Source organism: Camelina sativa, chromosome 13 (assembly GCF_030686135.1).
Source record: "Camelina sativa cultivar CO46 ecotype springtype chromosome 13, ASM3068613v1".
In the NCBI taxonomy this organism is placed as follows: domain Eukaryota; kingdom Viridiplantae; phylum Streptophyta; class Magnoliopsida; order Brassicales; family Brassicaceae; genus Camelina; species Camelina sativa.
The window spans coordinates 19,456,618-19,473,601 of NC_141892.1; the positions used below are offsets into that span (position 1 = coordinate 19,456,618).

The 16,984-nt window shown below is 36.9% G+C and overlaps 3 protein-coding genes and 2 pseudogenes across 4 annotated transcripts; 3 read left to right on the top strand and 2 right to left on the bottom strand.

Annotated features, from left to right (window-relative positions):
* Window positions 1-509: 509 nt before the first annotated feature.
* Window positions 510-2,194, top strand: LOC147929707 (uncharacterized; the record flags this gene model as incomplete). Its single annotated transcript, XM_087480699.1, has 3 exons — window positions 510-514; window positions 689-1,714; window positions 1,813-2,194. Coding segments are annotated over exons 1-3 (1,413 nt in total), but the record flags the coding sequence as incomplete, so codon positions are not given.
* Window positions 2,195-2,200: 6 nt separating this feature from the next.
* LOC147929708 (uncharacterized) lies at window positions 2,201-3,258 on the top strand (annotated as a pseudogene).
* An 805-nt stretch (window positions 3,259-4,063) lies between these two features.
* On the top strand, window positions 4,064-5,896 carry LOC104736914 (5'-adenylylsulfate reductase-like 6). Of its 2 annotated transcripts, none has more exons than XM_087482354.1 (4): window positions 4,064-4,255; window positions 4,741-4,928; window positions 5,014-5,138; window positions 5,310-5,896. In XM_087482354.1, the coding sequence occupies exons 2-4, from the start codon at window positions 4,774-4,776 to the stop codon at window positions 5,717-5,719; spliced, it is 690 nt and encodes a 229-aa protein (XP_087338480.1). In that variant the 5' UTR covers window positions 4,064-4,255; window positions 4,741-4,773; the 3' UTR covers window positions 5,720-5,896. The 2 variants fall into 2 exon arrangements, with proteins under 2 accessions (XP_087338480.1, XP_087338481.1); XM_087482355.1 differs by having other exon boundaries at window positions 4,211-4,702.
* LOC104736916 (protein WHAT'S THIS FACTOR 1 homolog, chloroplastic-like) lies at window positions 5,721-7,123 on the bottom strand. Its single transcript, XM_010457001.3, has one exon. It carries the CDS (start codon window positions 7,121-7,123, stop codon window positions 5,954-5,956), a length of 1,170 nt encoding a protein of 389 aa, XP_010455303.1. The 3' UTR covers window positions 5,721-5,953.
* A 5,456-nt stretch (window positions 7,124-12,579) lies between these two features.
* LOC147929709 (uncharacterized) lies at window positions 12,580-14,504 on the bottom strand (annotated as a pseudogene).
* Between the last annotated feature and the right edge of the window lie 2,480 nt (window positions 14,505-16,984).

A 16,984-nucleotide genomic window follows, 5' to 3' on the forward strand; every position in this document is an offset into this window, starting at 1 on the left:
TAAGCGAAGGATGCATTCCGAGAAGGAATGGAAACACCTTGTAAAGTTAAAAGGTCGTTATAAGGAAAATCGGTATTTTCATACCCCAGCTAAGGGACTATGTTGAATTCATACCCCAACTATAGCATTGAGCAAATCCATACACAAGGTTAAGTAAAATTCAAATTGGCTGCACCAACTCTACAAACTGGGTAAAAACATGCCCAAGCCGTAACGGTGTTATCTGACCGTTAACGGCTGCTTACGTGGCTGCCACTTATGAAACGTCGTCGTTTCGAAAAACGAAAGAGAGAGCTTCGTTTTGGTCAAAACGACGTCGTTTCATACGTCTTCCTCTCATTTTCTTATTTCCTGAATCGTGTTTCTCTGTTCAACATCTCGATTTGGGATTTCTAAAAACATAGGGTTTTCTCTCTTCTTCTCATCCATAAGCCAATTGATTCAATTAGCAAAGGTTATCGATCCTGAAGAGTGTGTGATAGTGCAGTTGACTGCATTTGCATCCGAAAATGAGGTAATTTTAGTTCAATTTTTAGGGTTTTCGAAATTTAGGGGTTTGCTCAATTGAGATAATTAGGAGTGTTTTTTTAGAAAACGTGATAGATTTGAACGAAATTCGATATTATGTTTGAACGAAATTCGATAGTGGTGGAAGAACTCTCTAATAGTTTTTTTTAATCTTTTTCAGCGATGAGGATGTAATATTCCAATGTTACAATGGTGGGGAGTTTGGAGTTGTTGATGGGATTAAAACATCATATGTAGGAGTATCGGTTCTAACCCTTGAAAGCAAAGCAGAAACAGTTGTGACTAATCTGATGGCGGCATTGGACGATCCTCTTTGTGGGCAGAATATCTGGTTTAAGTATCCCTTTGAGGATTTTTTACAGGTGAAGTTATTGATTGAAGGTCAGAATTTTGAGAACATGTGTAGAACCGCGGTTTGGGTTAAGGGGATAGACATTTTCATAGAGAAAGATAATTATGAGCTCCTTGGCGATGGTGAGGGTTTAGAGCGTAATGGATCTCATGGTCATAGAGATGTTGGTAATGGTTCTGAAGGAGGTGAGGGTTTAGAGGGTGATAGAGATGGTCGTAGGGTTTTTGTTGATATGGAAGATCGAGTGGAGGAGAATTTAGCAGGTTTTGTTGACGAAGAAGAGCATGATAATGACGAGGATACTCCTCCCAACTCAGATTCCGAAGAAGTTGAAAGAAGATATATGAGGTGCAAAAAAGGTAGTGGAGAAATAAGATTAGAGCAAATGTTTGATAGTATATCAGAGTTTAAAGAAGCTGTGGTTGATTATGCGCTGAAAAATAAAGAGAATATAAAATTTACAAGATGGGGATCAGAGAAAAGTGAAGTTAGGTGTGCCATTGGAGGAGATTGCAAATTCAAAATCTACTGCTCCTATGATGATAAAATTGGAAAGTTTATGGTGAAGACATGCAATGATTTGCATGCATGTACAAAGGATGGATTTAGTAAAGTGATCAAGAATGGAGACCTTGCTCAGATGTTCTTGAATGACATTAGGAATGATCCCACATTCAAGGCTAAGGCGATGCAAGATGCAATTGAGGAACGATACAATATTTATGCTACTTATGATCAGTGCCGAACAGCTAGAGCAAAAGCATTGAAGATGATTCAAGATGAATATGATGATCAATTTGCTCGAATACATGACTACATGGAACATCTTTTAGAGTAAGTAAATTTGTTTTCTTTTTATGCTTTACTTATAATACTAGAAGTTGTCTGAGTTTCTAATTTGTGTTTGAATGTGTTTGAATTCTGTTTTGTAGATCAAATCCAGGATCAACAGTGGACGTTGGGACAATGACTGATGATAATGGTGTAGTCAAGTTTGATAGGTTTTATGTCTGCTTTGCAGCCCTTCGCAAAACTTGGATAGCATATTGTCGGCCAATAATTGGCATAGATGGATGCTTCTTAAAAAATGGTGTGAAAGGACAACTGTTGGCAGCTGTAGGAAGAGATGCTAACAATCAGTTCTACCCGGTTGCTTGGGCAGTTGTGCAAATAGAGAACTATAATGCTTGGTTGTGGTTCATTCAGAAGCTGAAGGATGGTTTGAAGCTCAAAGATGGTGATGGATTTAGTCTTATTTCTGATAGACAAAAGGGGTTGCTCAATGCTGTTGAACAAGAGTTACCAAAGGTGGAACACCGGATGTGTGCACGCCATATCTATGGCAATCTGAGAAGAGTTTATCCGGGTAAATATTTGCCTAAGAAGTTGTTTTGGGCAGTTGCCAGAGTTTTAACGTTGCAGAGTATAATATAGCAATCGAGGAATTGAAGAAGTTTGATGAAGGTGTGTATGATGTTGTCATGCAAACAAATCCGCGAAACTGTAGTCGTGCCTTCTTCGGCTGCAAATCAAGTTGTGAGGATGTTTCTAACAACTTTTCTGAGTCATACAACAATGCCATCAATAAAGCTCGGGAGATGCCATTAGTGGAGATGTTGGAGACAATAAGAAGACAAACTATGATCCGTATAGATGAGAGGCTCAAGAAGGCTATGAAACGTCAAGGGAAATACACTCTCAAAGTCGCCAACACCATCAAGAAGGAAGAGAGGTTGCGAAAGTATTGTCAGGCAATTCCTTGTGGAAATGGGCAGTATGAGGTTCTTGAAAATAAGCATGGATTCAAGGTGGATATGAATGCAAAGACATGTGCATGTCGAAGATGGAGTATGACAGGGATCCCTTGCCGCCATGTTTTAAGAGTTATACTGACCAAGAAGCACAATCCTGAGTCGTATGTTAACTGTGATTGGTACTTGGCATCAACAAATGTCAAGATTTACTCTGAGTCGATCTCAGCAGTTATTGGCATTGGTTTTTGGATAAGATCTCAAGAGCCTAGGATTCAACCACCACCACGAGAAGTTACAAAAGGTCCCAAAAAAACAGAAAAAAAAAAGAAGGGCAAGAATGAGTCTCCAAAGAAGAAGTCAAAAGGAAAAACAGAACAAGTACAACCGGAGAAGAGAATCAAAGTTTTAAAAGCTGGACGAGATAGTCGTTGTGGCCATTGTAGTACCGTTGGTCATAATACTAGAAGTTGTCCGGCTCTCGGAGTTGTTGGTAGAAGGTGGAAGAAGAAGAAAACTGGTGAAGAACCAAGCCAAGGACAAAGCCAAGAAGCAAGCCAAAGACAAAGCCAAGGACTTAGTCAAGCACCAAGCCAAGGACCAAGCCATCAATCTCAGAATGATTAATGGTGAGTCTTTTTATTGATCAAACTTCTGCTTATTAATAGCTTCATTATCATTACTTAGGTTTTCACATGTTATTTTTGTAGTGTATGAATGGAATGAAGGAACTGAATAAAAGGAAGTGACGGATGGAAGTTTTTTTTTTAGTCGGATGAGATTAAAAGTTTTTGTGGTAATCTCATGGTAGTTTATGGTGTAGTTCGGTGAATTTTAAGTTTTTTGTTGTACTCAAAACATGGCTTCTACTTTTAATCTAATCAAAACTTATTGAAGTTTTATGTTAATCTTAACATAGTTAACAACAAAAACACTTAACAAATCCATTCATTCATTAATGAATCCAACACATTACACAAATATTACATAGTAGACAAAAGCCACAACTAAACCACCACAAACAATCATGTTCTTGAAGCTTCTTAGCTCTTGAATCTCTTTCTCACAAGAACTTACCATACCTTTGAGCTCTACAATATCTTTTTCACATCTTTTTGCGATTTTTTTCATATCTTCTACCTCATATAATCCCTTTGCTAAGCTTCCCACTTCTTTTTCTATCTTGTCAACTATAGCTGGGGTATGAATTAAACATAGCCCCTTAGCTGAGATATGAAAATACCAATTTTCCGTCGTTATAATCTCTAATATCAATATATTACCCGTTGACAAAAAAAAAAAAGTAAAACTGTAAAGGTTGAGGAAAGCAAAGCTTATTTTTTAATTTTTATCCATTTTCCTTAACATTTTAAAAAAAAATAAAAATAAACATGTGGTCGGCTGTTTAACAGCGCAACGAAGCTGATTGACTCTGAGAAAACAAATACTGTATATATATTTTTTTCCAGTTTTGATTTTTCTCTGTGTTAGTCAATATTTGACGTCTGAAACAACGATGTCAACATAACAATTTTGATGCCAAAACATTTGTTTCGTACGAACTTGCCCAATTGTGCCAGCAAGCAAACCACAACTGCATCTTCTCCTCATCCTGTTTATTTTGGTAGTCCAAGAATTTTACGTTCACAAAACAGACCGGACCGGATCTTTTGCTTTTCCTTCCGTGTTCCAATCTTCCATTTTCTTTTTAATCTGTAGTAAACGCCATTAATTTTTTGTTTCTTGGTGACAACGACATGTCAACCTTTCTGGTTTGCTGGCAGCAACACCTACCTTTGTCATCATGTCTGTATCTTAGTTTTCTCCAAACAAGTTTTGTATAGCTATTTCTTCTTCTATGGAGAAGAAGCTGATTCCGTTGTTCTTTGTGGTGATTCTGTTCATAAATCTAACAAAAGCCACCGTTAGGGTCCAGATTTATCCTAGAGGATCTGCAAAAGATTATATCCTAGGGTTTCGAGATAGATCAGCTTTATACCGTTCTGGTTCTGTCACCGAGGAAATTACAGAACCACTTATTTATCTATCTCTTGCTTTCTTGATCCTTGATGTGAGAGTTTGTGATTTATGTTATTCTTGTTTCCGAAGGGGGATGATCGGTGGTTACAAGTGGCTTCTGATATGATTGATAAAAACAAGTGTGACTATGTGGCTTTACTCTTCTATGCATCTTGGTGTCCTTTCTCCAGATTACTTAGACCAAGCTTTGATCTCATCTCTTTGCTGTATTCATCGATTCCTCACTTTGCAGTTGAGGAATCATCAGTTAAATCAAGGTGGGTTTCTTTTAAAAAGGACAAATTTTGTTTATTTTGATCTAGAAATCTTCATTGTTTGATGCTCTTATTTGTGTGGTTCCAGTACCCTTTCGAAATATGGAGTTCATGGGTTTCCTACTATCATCCTTATGAATTCAACAATGCTTGTAGCTTACCGGGGATCCCGAACACTAGATTCTCTTGTTACCTTCTACAGTGATGTTACTGGTAAGGCATTTTGAGTTGTTATGTCTTTGTGTCCATTTAGAAATGAAGAAGCATTTGGAATGTATGCTTCAGTCTTGTTGTGGTTGGTATTGTACTCATTGTTAATGGTTGTGTATAGTCTCTTTAAGATTGCAGCTGATGAAACTAACCAGGAAGCATTCATGGATGTAGGAATTGAAAAGCTGGATGAAACATGGGTTGAGAAAAACATGTTAGTTCCTCAGTTTCACACGGAGCCTGAGAATTGCCCTTTCCCATGGGCAAGGAGATCACCCGAGAATCTGCTTCGTCAAGAGACATATCTGACTCTTGCCACAGTGTTCGTCTTGTTAAGATTGCTACACTTGATATCACCCACAATGGTTATGTTAGCCAAATTCACTTGGGGACGGGTTGCTAAGAACATGAGACCGCAAAACCTCTTAGAGCATACAGCTGCCGTGTATCTCAAAGAACCTTGCATGAGTAGCAATTTGCAGGAAGGAGCTATGAATGCTAGAGCATGGGCTTCCAAGTCATTAGCCTCTGTCTCAATCGGGGAACCAAGCTCCTCAAACAGAAATGTTTCAGCTTCACAGTGACTTTATTGTATAGCCTTTTTCAAGGATTTAACCTTCTTGTGTAATAAGACACAACAGTTCCTCTGGACAATGAGGGGATTAGATTCATAGCTTACCATTTTGTAGCTAAGAGTAAAATGCTATCAGATTACAACATTTGTAACCTAATTTATTATACAAAAACTGATACTAAAACCACTTGAGCTGTCTCTCGAATCTGAACCAGAAACAGCATTTAACACTCTTATTGTCGTTTCAGGATTGGTCCATCTGCAGCATATCTGCATACTTATACAGCTTTTCATTAAACACAACCTGTGGATCTTTACTAACCAAGACACCATTCTCATTGTAACCATCCTTCAAAAACACAGTCCAATTCATCTCAGTGCCAGCCAAGTAAAAAGTAGTAGGCTGCTTCTTCAACATCTGATAAGTCTGTCTAGTCAAACTAAACTCATCTTTAAACTCCACAATATGATGAATCGAAGCTCTCTTCTCCAACGTCAAGTTCAAGAACTCGTGCACAACCCCAACACGATACTTCTCCGCTTCTAATGTCCACACATCAAACTTCCAACCATCCGAATACGGCGAAACCAGAGGAAACGTATTCAACAGATTAAGTTTCCTCGTATCCTTCTCTTCCAACTCCAATTCTTTCCCATGTTTCACCGGAAACTTAAACGCTCTTTTCGCCTTATCTTCGTCAACCATAAACTGTCTCTCGAGCTCACTAACCGCAAGATTCGTGTCCCAATTCACCAACTCAAGCACCCTATTCCCATCTTTACCCGTAACAACCCGAAAGTACTCAGGATACTTCGCAACTCTGTCTCTAAAATCCTCAGGAATCCCAAAAATCAAACGAGTGTGATGGATTTTACTAAGCAGGACTCGTTTATCTTTCGTCATCATCAACAGCTTACGAACACGATTAACTCTATCTAACTCCATTGAATCCATTAAACTTTTCTCTTCATCTAACAAACCTTCCATAAACTCAGTAAACCCTAACCAAATCTTCCCATCGCTATGTCTATACGTTTGTAAGATTAGAGGATGTTTAGGGATGAATCGAGTCACCTTACGACCTCGCGGGAACCCGAGCTCGCGGTAAAGCTTTCCGGCGTCATCTAGCCGGAGGATTCGCTCCGGTTGCTTTGAGATGAACTCTTTGGATCGGATTAGGAATCGGAGATGTGCGTCGCGTAAGACGAGTGATTCGAAATGTGGGATCTTGGTTGATTCGTGTTGGACTGGTTTTGTTCTGGCGGATTCTGGTTTTTTGCGTTTTTTTCTGAATTTTTCAGGTGTTTTTGTGATGAGAAATGAGGTTGAGAAAGGTAAGGTTCTGAGATTAGGGTTTTGATTTGATGAGATTTGAGATTTTAGGGTTCTTGTGAAGAGACGAAGCCAAGCCATTGAGTGTGTTTACAAATGTACTCAGGGTTTAAGATTAGTAATAGCTGAGTTTTATAAATGGGTGCCAAAGCGGGAAAGAGTTTATTGGACTTTAGTCTTGGGCCTTAAAATTTAATACGATGACAATACTCATCTTTCTAAAGTGACCAAGAAAGGTACCAGTTGTTACAATTTTTTTTTTTTTTTTTTTTGCTAAGAATGTAAATATTCACTAGGATTGACCCGTGGTACATGAAACGACAAATTTTATATATAAAATTCATGTTTATAAAATTTACTGAAATTAATTAGGTTTTTGTTACAACTGGAATATTACCATAACTTCAAAATCTTAATATAAACCACTAACCGAAAAAACAAAAACTGACTAACATAATCAATGAGGATCCGATTTGTGATTTCGGGTTGTACATTTCAATTTATAACCGACCCGTTTACAATGAATACCGAATTAACCTTAATGACATTTGATTAATTGTCAAAATATAAGGGCATTAGTGGGAATCGTTTGCAAAAAAATGTGGCACAAAAATGTAGGTTACACAATTAAGGGAAGCAACACCCCCGGTATAAACAAAAAAGAAGATCAGAGTGACCGGAGAAGCTACGGTTGTAATACCAAGCAACTACCCACCACTTGCCTCTGAGGAATCTTACCGCTGCTTGAAACTGGACAAGCAAAAGCGCCATCGCTAATGGAGCTTTAGAAGAACCGCTGAGAAACACCTTAAGGAGCCTCGCACAAACTTAGATTGTCGTCCTCAAGCAAAGTGAAGTTAGAAATTAGAATGTGACAAAATTAGAAACTCACTCAAACTAGTTCTTCTATCAATCACTCAGAGTTTGTCCTTAATTTTTGGGAGCAACAAGCAAAGACAAAAAAAAAGTCAATTTGCATATTTTTATGAAATTTAAAAATTTAACAAAAACTAGTAAACTGATTATATCTTATTAGATAAATGTCTAAACATATATTTTTAACTAACACGGTTTCAATATTTTCTTACTAGTTTTAAAATTTTAATAAAAAATAAAAAAATTTGTTTTATGTTCTTGTTTAAAAAAACGAAAAACAAAAAAAAAATAGAGTTGAACATTTTTGTGTTATTCAAACGGGGACATGTGATTCTTAATAACCGTTAGATCAAATAAATATATTACAAAAGTAAGACTATAATTAAATTATAATATACAACATCACAAACACATACTTCGTAGACTTGACTCAATAATTGGCTTTGACTGAAGTTGTATCTATAACACACAAAAATTTGTGAAACATAGTGTGCGGCTGAAGGTTTTTCGTCTGTGCCATTGAAGTATTTTGGTCAGTGAGTTGGGGACTAGATAAGAAAGTGTGGAGGTACTTCGTGATTCACCAAGTATATTGTCCATAAATTGGAGAGTTTCTTAATCATTTAAAACTTTTAGTAAAGTAAAACAATTTTTATTTATTTTATTATTTTCTTTTTAAAACCAAAAGAAATATGGATTTTTTCTTTACTCGTTCAAAGTAGGTACATGTGATTCTTAATCAACAATGTTTACACCAATATATCAAAGAAAATATTGCAAAGATAAGGCTAAAATTTAATTATAATATAGAAGATCGCAATCAGATGCTTTAATGGGCTAACTTAATTACAGGCTTTAACTGAAGTTGAATCTATGACACTCACAAAAGTTGTGAAAGAGGCAGCTAAGAGGTCTTATTAACTGAGTTGGTTTCTAGATAAGAAAGTATGGAGGTCCTTTGTGATTAACAAATTCAATAACATTGTCCATGAATTCATGTCACCAAAAGAAAACCAAACACATATGTTTAACTTTATTTTATTAAGGGATCCCATAAGTGAAGGCTTAGTAAAAGAATTGAAAATTGCAACAACCTTTAATCCAGCTCATTTCTTCATTAAAGGTTTACACCTTATCAAGTTACGAAGTGTTTTGGAGCTTTTCAAAGAGAAGTCTCTCTAAATGAACTAGACTTCAAGTCGTATAACATGAATTATGATGTTCAAAATAATTTTTGCTATAGACTCTAAGGGGTTGTTATTGAATAATGGTTTTTAAAAGAATATGATGTATTTTGGAATCCACCGTTATTCAATTAGGTATTTGAAAAAGTACATTAAAATATGTTATTATTGGATTATGAATTTATTTGATAGATTTTAGAATTCTTTAAAAACATTGTTATTCAATGTCCATTGGATTTGGTGTCATTTTAGATTTCAACGTATTTCACTCTAAAAAGATGAACAAACAAAATCCGACATATTTCTCAAGTATTTCAATCTCTTTATCTTTCTCTCTTTTTTTCAAAATTGATTCAAGACATTAATCTAAGAATTAAGAAATAAAAAATAGCTCTGGCCAAAAGACCAATGTGATCTTTCATTTTGGGGTTTAACACAGTTTGCAAATAATGACAACAAATTCAGTTTAAATGAATTAGAAAACTTTTGAATTCTAAAATCCACTAGTAATTGAAATCTATTAAAATCCTTCATTCAATAACACCCCTAGCACCCCTAGCCTAGGAGTAGTTTTGTTGGGGTGTCACTACAAGAAAACAGCATAAAACCGACATGCATATCCGTCAGTTTTCCGTCGGAAACGACGATTACCGACGAATTACAGACGTAAATGTCCGTCGGTTCTTGAGCGTCGGAAAAAATAATCCGTCGGAAATCTGTCGGAAATTACCGACTGATTTCCGACAAGACAAATCCCGACGGATTTACGATGGATATCTTACCGACGGATTTCCGATGGATTTTGTACCGACGGGTTTCCGACAGCATTATACCGACGGGTTTCCGACAGCATTATACCGACGGGTTTCCGACGGAATATTTACCGACGGGTTTCCGACAGCACAAATACCGACGGATTTTCCGACGGAACTACCAACGGTTTCACGATTGATTTTCGAAAAACTCCGTCATTTCCGACAGAATACCGACAGAATGTTTCGAAAAAATTCGTCGTTTCCGACAGATTACCGACCGATTTCTTCGAAAAAGTCCCGTCATTTCCGACTGATGTATTTTTTGTATTTTTTTTTAAATTGCATAATTATTCAAATTTTAATACTAAAATTTTTGTTAAAATAGAAATGCTTATATAATAATATTTAAAAATTTTAGGGAAATATTATTTCGTGGAAAATGTTCTAAAAACCGAAAACATAAATATTTTACAAAACAAAGCTAGAATTCAGAAATCTAAAAGGCAGAATGTCTTGCCCGCATCTCGCTCATGAACGCTGCTAGATCCTCATTCCTCTTCTTGTTCTCCTCGTCCCTTCTTTTGTTCTCCGCTTTTTGTTCTTCCATTTCCTTTTCCAATGCTGCAATCCGAGCATCCTTCTCTTGCAGAGCTTGTTGGAACTCTTGTGTGGGAGCAAATGATTAACCCGTTGATTTAGATAACGGGCTTTGTTGGGAGAGATTTCCAAGTCCAAAAATCCGTCCCTTGTTTTTTTCAGTTTCCTACACATTCATTTTAAAAATTATTCAAACATTTTAAAACAAAACAAAGTAAAATCAAATTTAAAAAAAAAAAACAAATATTACCTCATAAAAAATCTCGTTTAATTTCTCTCTTCCAAGGTCAACAGTAGACTCCGATCCTTCAGAAGATTGTTGGGAACTGATTATCTCCTCTTGCCGCCTCCTCGAACTCTCAACAACCAGCTTAGCTCTACCATCTTGTATTTGTTTGGTCTTTTTGTTGGTATGCATATCCTCCATCAAACTAATATGGTCTAGTACCACACCATCCCTAATAGTCTAAAAGAAGTATTTGAATTATATAAAGATTGTCTTATTAATGATAAAAAATAACAATTATACGAAATCTTAAAACTTACAAGTTGGCGTTGTCGGGTATAGGCGCTAACTGTACCATTGTTGTGGGTTGCCATGCCCAACCCGCCACGGTCGCTCCTTCTATTCTGAGAATATTTTGAGGAAAGTGAAACTGTATTTACTTCACCCCAATATTGAATTAAACCTTGGAAGAGATCATCGCTCAACCCTTTTGGCACCTTTCCTTTCTTCCACTTTTGCTTCCACTCATTCAACATCTTAGAATATTGTCTAGCAGCCGCCTTCTTAAACTCTTTTCGAACGTTGTTGGTGATATCCGGATGCCAAGTGAAATCTTGCTAAAAAAAATAGTAAGATAATGCATTATGAGAAAAATATTATAAAACGATGTTATAAAATTAAAGTAATAAAGTTGAAAACTGTACCGCAAATTGCTTAAACCACATTTCTTGTTCTGACGAAGGCATCACTGAAAACTTTGCGTATGGTGTTTTGAGGATTCCATACATCATACGCAAAAGAGATTTTGTGATCCCATTATGCGAATCACAAAACCATGTGGTATTTGGAGCGCCATAAGGATCTAAGCGGGGGATAAGTTCTCGTCCAGGTTGAGAAACAAAACCTTCAATGGTCATCTCCATGGGAGCATGTTGTGAAGCTTGTGAATCTGGAACGGGGCTATGACGTGAATGGGAACCACTAGCTTCTCCAGCAGCGTGGTTCCCACATGTGTTTGCAACATAAGAACCATAGTTTCTTTGGGAAAAAAAACAAATTTAGATCCTATATGAATATAGGGAAAAAAACAACAGAGGCACAAAAAGATGGTAAATTTTAAGCTGAAAAACGATTGGAATTTGATAATTAAGAAATATAAATCCAGAGTTTTAGTTTAATTAAAGAACATAAATGATTGTTTTACCAAAAACACAAAAATTAGTTTTTTCCAAAAATAACAGTATTAGTTTTTTTCCAAAATCATTTTTAGTTTTTTTCTTCAAAAACTAAATTAACACATAATTTATAACATTAACACATATTTTACAATAATTAAACAAAAAAAAAATTCTAGAAAAAAAAACAAGATAAAACAATTAAACAAAAACCAAATCATCAAAAAAAAAACGAAATCTAACACCCTAACAAAAACAAAAACGAAATCCAATTCATCATTCATCAAATCACAGTCTAACAAATCACACTCTAACAAATCTAACACTCTAAATCTTCAAATTAATCTAAAGTCAAATCTTCATAAAATCTAATAAATATACCATAATCCTAAAAACTAATAAAAATTAAGGAAATATGACAAAAAATGAGAGAACTTACGCCATTCTTTAAAGAGAGCCGCCGGAGTAGATCCGTCGGAGTAGAGACCGCCGCCGGAGTAGAGAAATCCGCCGAAGTAGAGAAATCCGATGGAGGGAAGAAAGCCGCCGGATGAGCGAAGAAAGCCGCCGGAATAGCAGCTGGTTTGGACGCCGGAAGTCGCCGGATTGGAAGCCGATTCGTCGCCGGAATTTTGGTTGCGAAAGCGAAAGAGAGGATTTGACAAGTTGGCGTTGTGTCGACGAGTGCGAGAAAGAAGATGAAATGACTTAGGTTTTATCGATGTTATCGACGGAAATACCGACGGAACATCCGTCGGAATTCAATAAAAAATTTAATTCCCCACGATACCGAAAATTTAATTGTATTTCGTTCCCGGGTTGAAATTTCGCAATCCGTCGGTAAATCTAATATATCCGGCAAATCTAATCTAGACTTCACATTATCTTTAGTCTTTCCCGGGACATTTAGAACAATGTTCATGAGGTTGTCGAAGACGTTCTTCTCGACGTGCATGACATCAAGATTATGTTTTAACAAAAGATCTTTCCAATAAGGCAACACCCAAAAGATACTATGTTTATGCCAATTGTGATTGATACCAGCACCATACACAACAACATGTCCATTACCACCACAATCTGTAGTCCTCTCCGCTCCAAAATCTCTTAACTGTTCTAGTAAACTATGTCCATCGACCTCAGGAGGTGGTGCATCAACCACTTGCTTATTCTTTCTAAACAATGTCCGCGAACGCCGGTAAGAGTGACGAGCTGGTAGAATTCTTCTATGGCAATCAAACCAACTCGTTTTACGTCCATGCCTCAACTGGAACGCATCTGTGTTATCTTGACAATATGGACACGCTAACCTTCCATGAGTTGTCCATCCAGATAGCATCCCATAAGCTGGAAAGTCACTTATCGTCCACATAAGTGCTGCACGCATCTGGAAATTCTGCTTGGTTGATACATCATATGTTGTAGCACCATGATCCCATAACATTTTCAACTCATATATCAACGGTTGGAGAAACACATCAAGAGACCTCTTTGGATGATTTGGACCGGGAACCAAAATCGAAAGGAAAAGAAACTCTCGACGCATGCACAAAGATGGTGGTAAGTTATAAGGTGTTACGATTACTGGCCACAACGAATACTGTCTTCCATGCTTTCCAAATGGGTTGAAACCATCTGTATATAATCCTAGGTACACGTTTCGTCGCTCATACGCAAAATCCGGATACATAGATTGGAAATGCCTCCATGCTTCCGCATCTGAAGGATGCGTAATCTCTCCATTTGATATATGTTCTGCGTGCCATCTCATTGGACCTGCCGTACGCTCAGATTGATATAATCGCTTCAACCTTTCCGTGATTGGTAAATACCACATCCTCTTATATGGAACTGGAACCCTACCGATTCTATCCTGATATCTTGGTTTTTGACAAAATCGACACCTTGTCCTATCTTCGTCTTCTCTCCAATAGATCATGCAATTATCTTCGCATACATCTATCATTTGATAAGGCAAACCAAGACCGGCGACCAATTTCTGAATCTCGTAATATGTACCTGGAAAATGATTATCTTCCGGCAAAATGTCTTTCACAAAATCAGTTATCTCATCCACACATTCCTCTGCCAAATTATAGTCCGTCTTTATGGTCATCAATCTGCTTGCAGATGACAAAGCGGAATGACCTCCCTACAACCTTCGTATAACGGCTGCTTAGCTGCGTCCAACATAGAAAAAAACTTGTGTGCCTCTGCATTAGGCTCCTCTAAACTATCAACATTTTGACCCATCGATTGCATATTTTCCCTATATGCATCATTCACCATCTCAAGAGAACCCACACCATAATCTACTTCTGTTCTAGGTTCCTCTACTCTATCAACAATATATGGTTCGCTAGAACTATTGTACTCTGGTCTTTCACCATGGAGAAACCAAATCTTGTAACCCGGCATAAAACCATTGGAATAAAGATGACCCCATACTAAATCAATCCTAATATTGTGAGAATTCTGACAAATCGAACATGGACATTTCAACTTACGGGTTTTTAGAGCGATCGGTTGTTGACAAGCCAATTCCACAAATTCACCAACACCATGAGCATACTCATCATTCAATAAATTTGATTCTGGATCGAGCATCGGTCCGTCCATCCAAGATCGAAAATAAGAAGAAGAAGACATTTTACGTACGTTTTTTCTGAAAAAATGAGTGAGAACATGAGACAAAGCGATTTGTTTATATAGAATGGTTTCCGTCGGTAATCCGTCAGTAATCCGTCGGTAAATTTTGAAACTGCAACAGTCATAAAACGGCTATAAGAACGGATACTTTGGGTCGTTGGAAATCCGTCGGTAATTCGAAAAATGTAAAACGGACATATTTTTCGACGAATTTCCGACGGATATAGTCCGTCAGTAATATCCGTCGGAAATCAGTCGGAAAAAGTGACGGTTTTCCGACGGATAAAGTCTGTCGGTAACTTACCGACGAAAAACCGACGAAATCATTCGGCGTCAGATAACTGTCGGAAATCCATCGGTAATTTCCGACAGACAAATTTCCGTCAGTACGTCCGTCAGAAATTACCCTGTTTTCTTGTAGTGTGTGGTCTAGAGTTTATACAAGAGACTACAACGACTAAAAGAAACTCTTAAAGACTTTTTTTTTGTCAAACTCTTAAAGACTTTAAGTACTTCACACAAAAATGTCAAATTGTGTTTAATCTTTTACCTTGGTTCAGATGAATATCACCTTTGCGGATTCGTAAACAATGACCATCAAAAATCCCTAAATGACTAGACAATCATTTAAGATTCCTCTCATGCGACAGACAACTATCGCACATTCTTCTTCTCAAGCTTATAGAGGGACATAGTCATGGTAAAAAAGCAAAGTAGAAAACAAACTGAAAACTAAGCATATTGTTGGTATGTTGATGTTGTGTTCTAGAATTGTCTAGAAAATTTCCGGAATAATTTTCGGATGAGACAAAAAAAATTAAGCGCAAACTTGTTAAATCTTTGTCTCTAGCTATTCTTTTATTTTTTGTCTAGGCGAGCTGTTAAAAGAAGAACAAAACTTAATATTGTGCTAACAACAAATTTAACACATTTGACGTAAAAAATAAATTTAGTTTTGAATGTTACTAAGATCATTTTTGTGTATTTTAAAATCATACATAGGGCCGACGGCCAATTTTCCCACGAGAACTATGGTATCGAGCCAAATAGAGCCCGTTCTTTACCCTCGGTTTATATGTCCCGGAAACCAAAGTTCGAAACCAATATACCCCCAAAACCAAAGTTCGAAATCTATTTCTCTCCGATTTTATTCTTCTACATCAATTTACCCATACCGTAGATTATATCGGTTTATTATTTACCTAACCGATTAAGAAAAAACTAAACCTTAATTATACCAAAGCAAACCCGATTTCGACCCAATAAAGTGGATGAGGCACTGAAGGCGATGGATGCTGAAGAAAGAAACTGCCCAGATCTTAAAGGATCAGTCGAGATGTCCTCTTACAAGTCTGCTTTTATGGAAAGAAAGGTGGTTCTTGAGGATCAGCTTCTTAAAATTGCTAAACAACCTTCGGTTAGTGTAGCTGAATTGAAGCATGTATTGACTGGTTTGATCAGACTAGGAAAAGGACCGTCAGCTCACCAGTTGCTTTTAAAGTTTTATGCCACAAGACTCCGTAGAAGAATCGAAGCCTTTCTTCCTTCATGTTCAAGCTGTCCGCACACTTTCCCTGCTACTCTATCTAAGCTTGTTTTCTCTAACATCTCAGTGGCTGCAAAAGAATCCAACTAAAAACAATCAGGAGAAAAAATAACTCTTTATCCTCCACAAAAATAACAAATCGAACTAAAAACAATCGGGAGAAAAAATCTGAGAACTCCATCAAACTCTTCTGCAACTCAAAGAAAGATACTAACTAAGGAGTGATTATTGTTTTTTCTGAGCGTAAAAACTCACCGGATTTAACGCAATCCAAGACATGATCGGTGCTGGGTCGGGTTGGAGTATGAATCCGGTTCAACAATTGGTTTATTTTTGGGACATATATGGTTTGGTCTCAGGTTTAGACATTAAACCGCTATAATCCAGAATCGGGGAGAAATAGATTTCGAACTTTGGTTTTGGGGATATATTGGTTTCGAACTTTGGTTTCCGGGACATATAAACCGAGGGTAAAGAACAGGCTCTATTTGGCTCGATACCATAGTTCTCGTGGGAAAATTGGCCGTCGGCTCTACATACATAGTTGAAGTTTATGCTATGCTAATAATCAGATTCATATTTTTCTCTAATTTTTTTTTTTGGGCCGACCAAATTCGGTTTAGACCTGAAAATATAAGAAACCAACATTTATAAAACCGGTAATTTCTCCAGCGAACAGAAACAGAGAAAAGAAAACAAGGTTGGTTCTGGACGGTTAAACGGAGGCAGAGAATCAGATCTACTAACACCGATGAAAACAAGTCCAACCGCTTTGTGATTTCATCCCCGGATCCAGTTCTTTAACCGGAGTTTTCGAATCCGTCACATTTTTCTCTATTTAGTTAGTTGAAGATTCATAAATTTTGTTGATGTAGTTTCAATCGTTCTCTGAAATTTACTTATAAAAACAATCTAATTCTTTTTTGTCAAATTG

What these genes read in the sequence shown, in the direction of transcription:
- LOC104736914 (XM_087482355.1), top strand. Translation starts at nt 4,490, where the DNA reads ATGGAGAAGAAGCTGATTCCGTTGTTCTTTGTGGTGATTCTGTTCATA. An exon ending in TTGCTTTCTTGATCCTTGAT is followed by an intron (nt 4,703 to 4,740) that starts GTGAGAGTTTGT and finishes TTGTTTCCGAAG; the next exon opens with GGGGATGATCGGTGGTTACA. An exon ending in GAATCATCAGTTAAATCAAG is followed by an intron (nt 4,929 to 5,013) that starts GTGGGTTTCTTT and finishes GTGTGGTTCCAG; the next exon opens with TACCCTTTCGAAATATGGAG.
- LOC104736916 (XM_010457001.3), bottom strand. Translation starts at nt 7,123, where the DNA reads ATGGCTTGGCTTCGTCTCTTCACAAGAACCCTAAAATCTCAAATCTCA.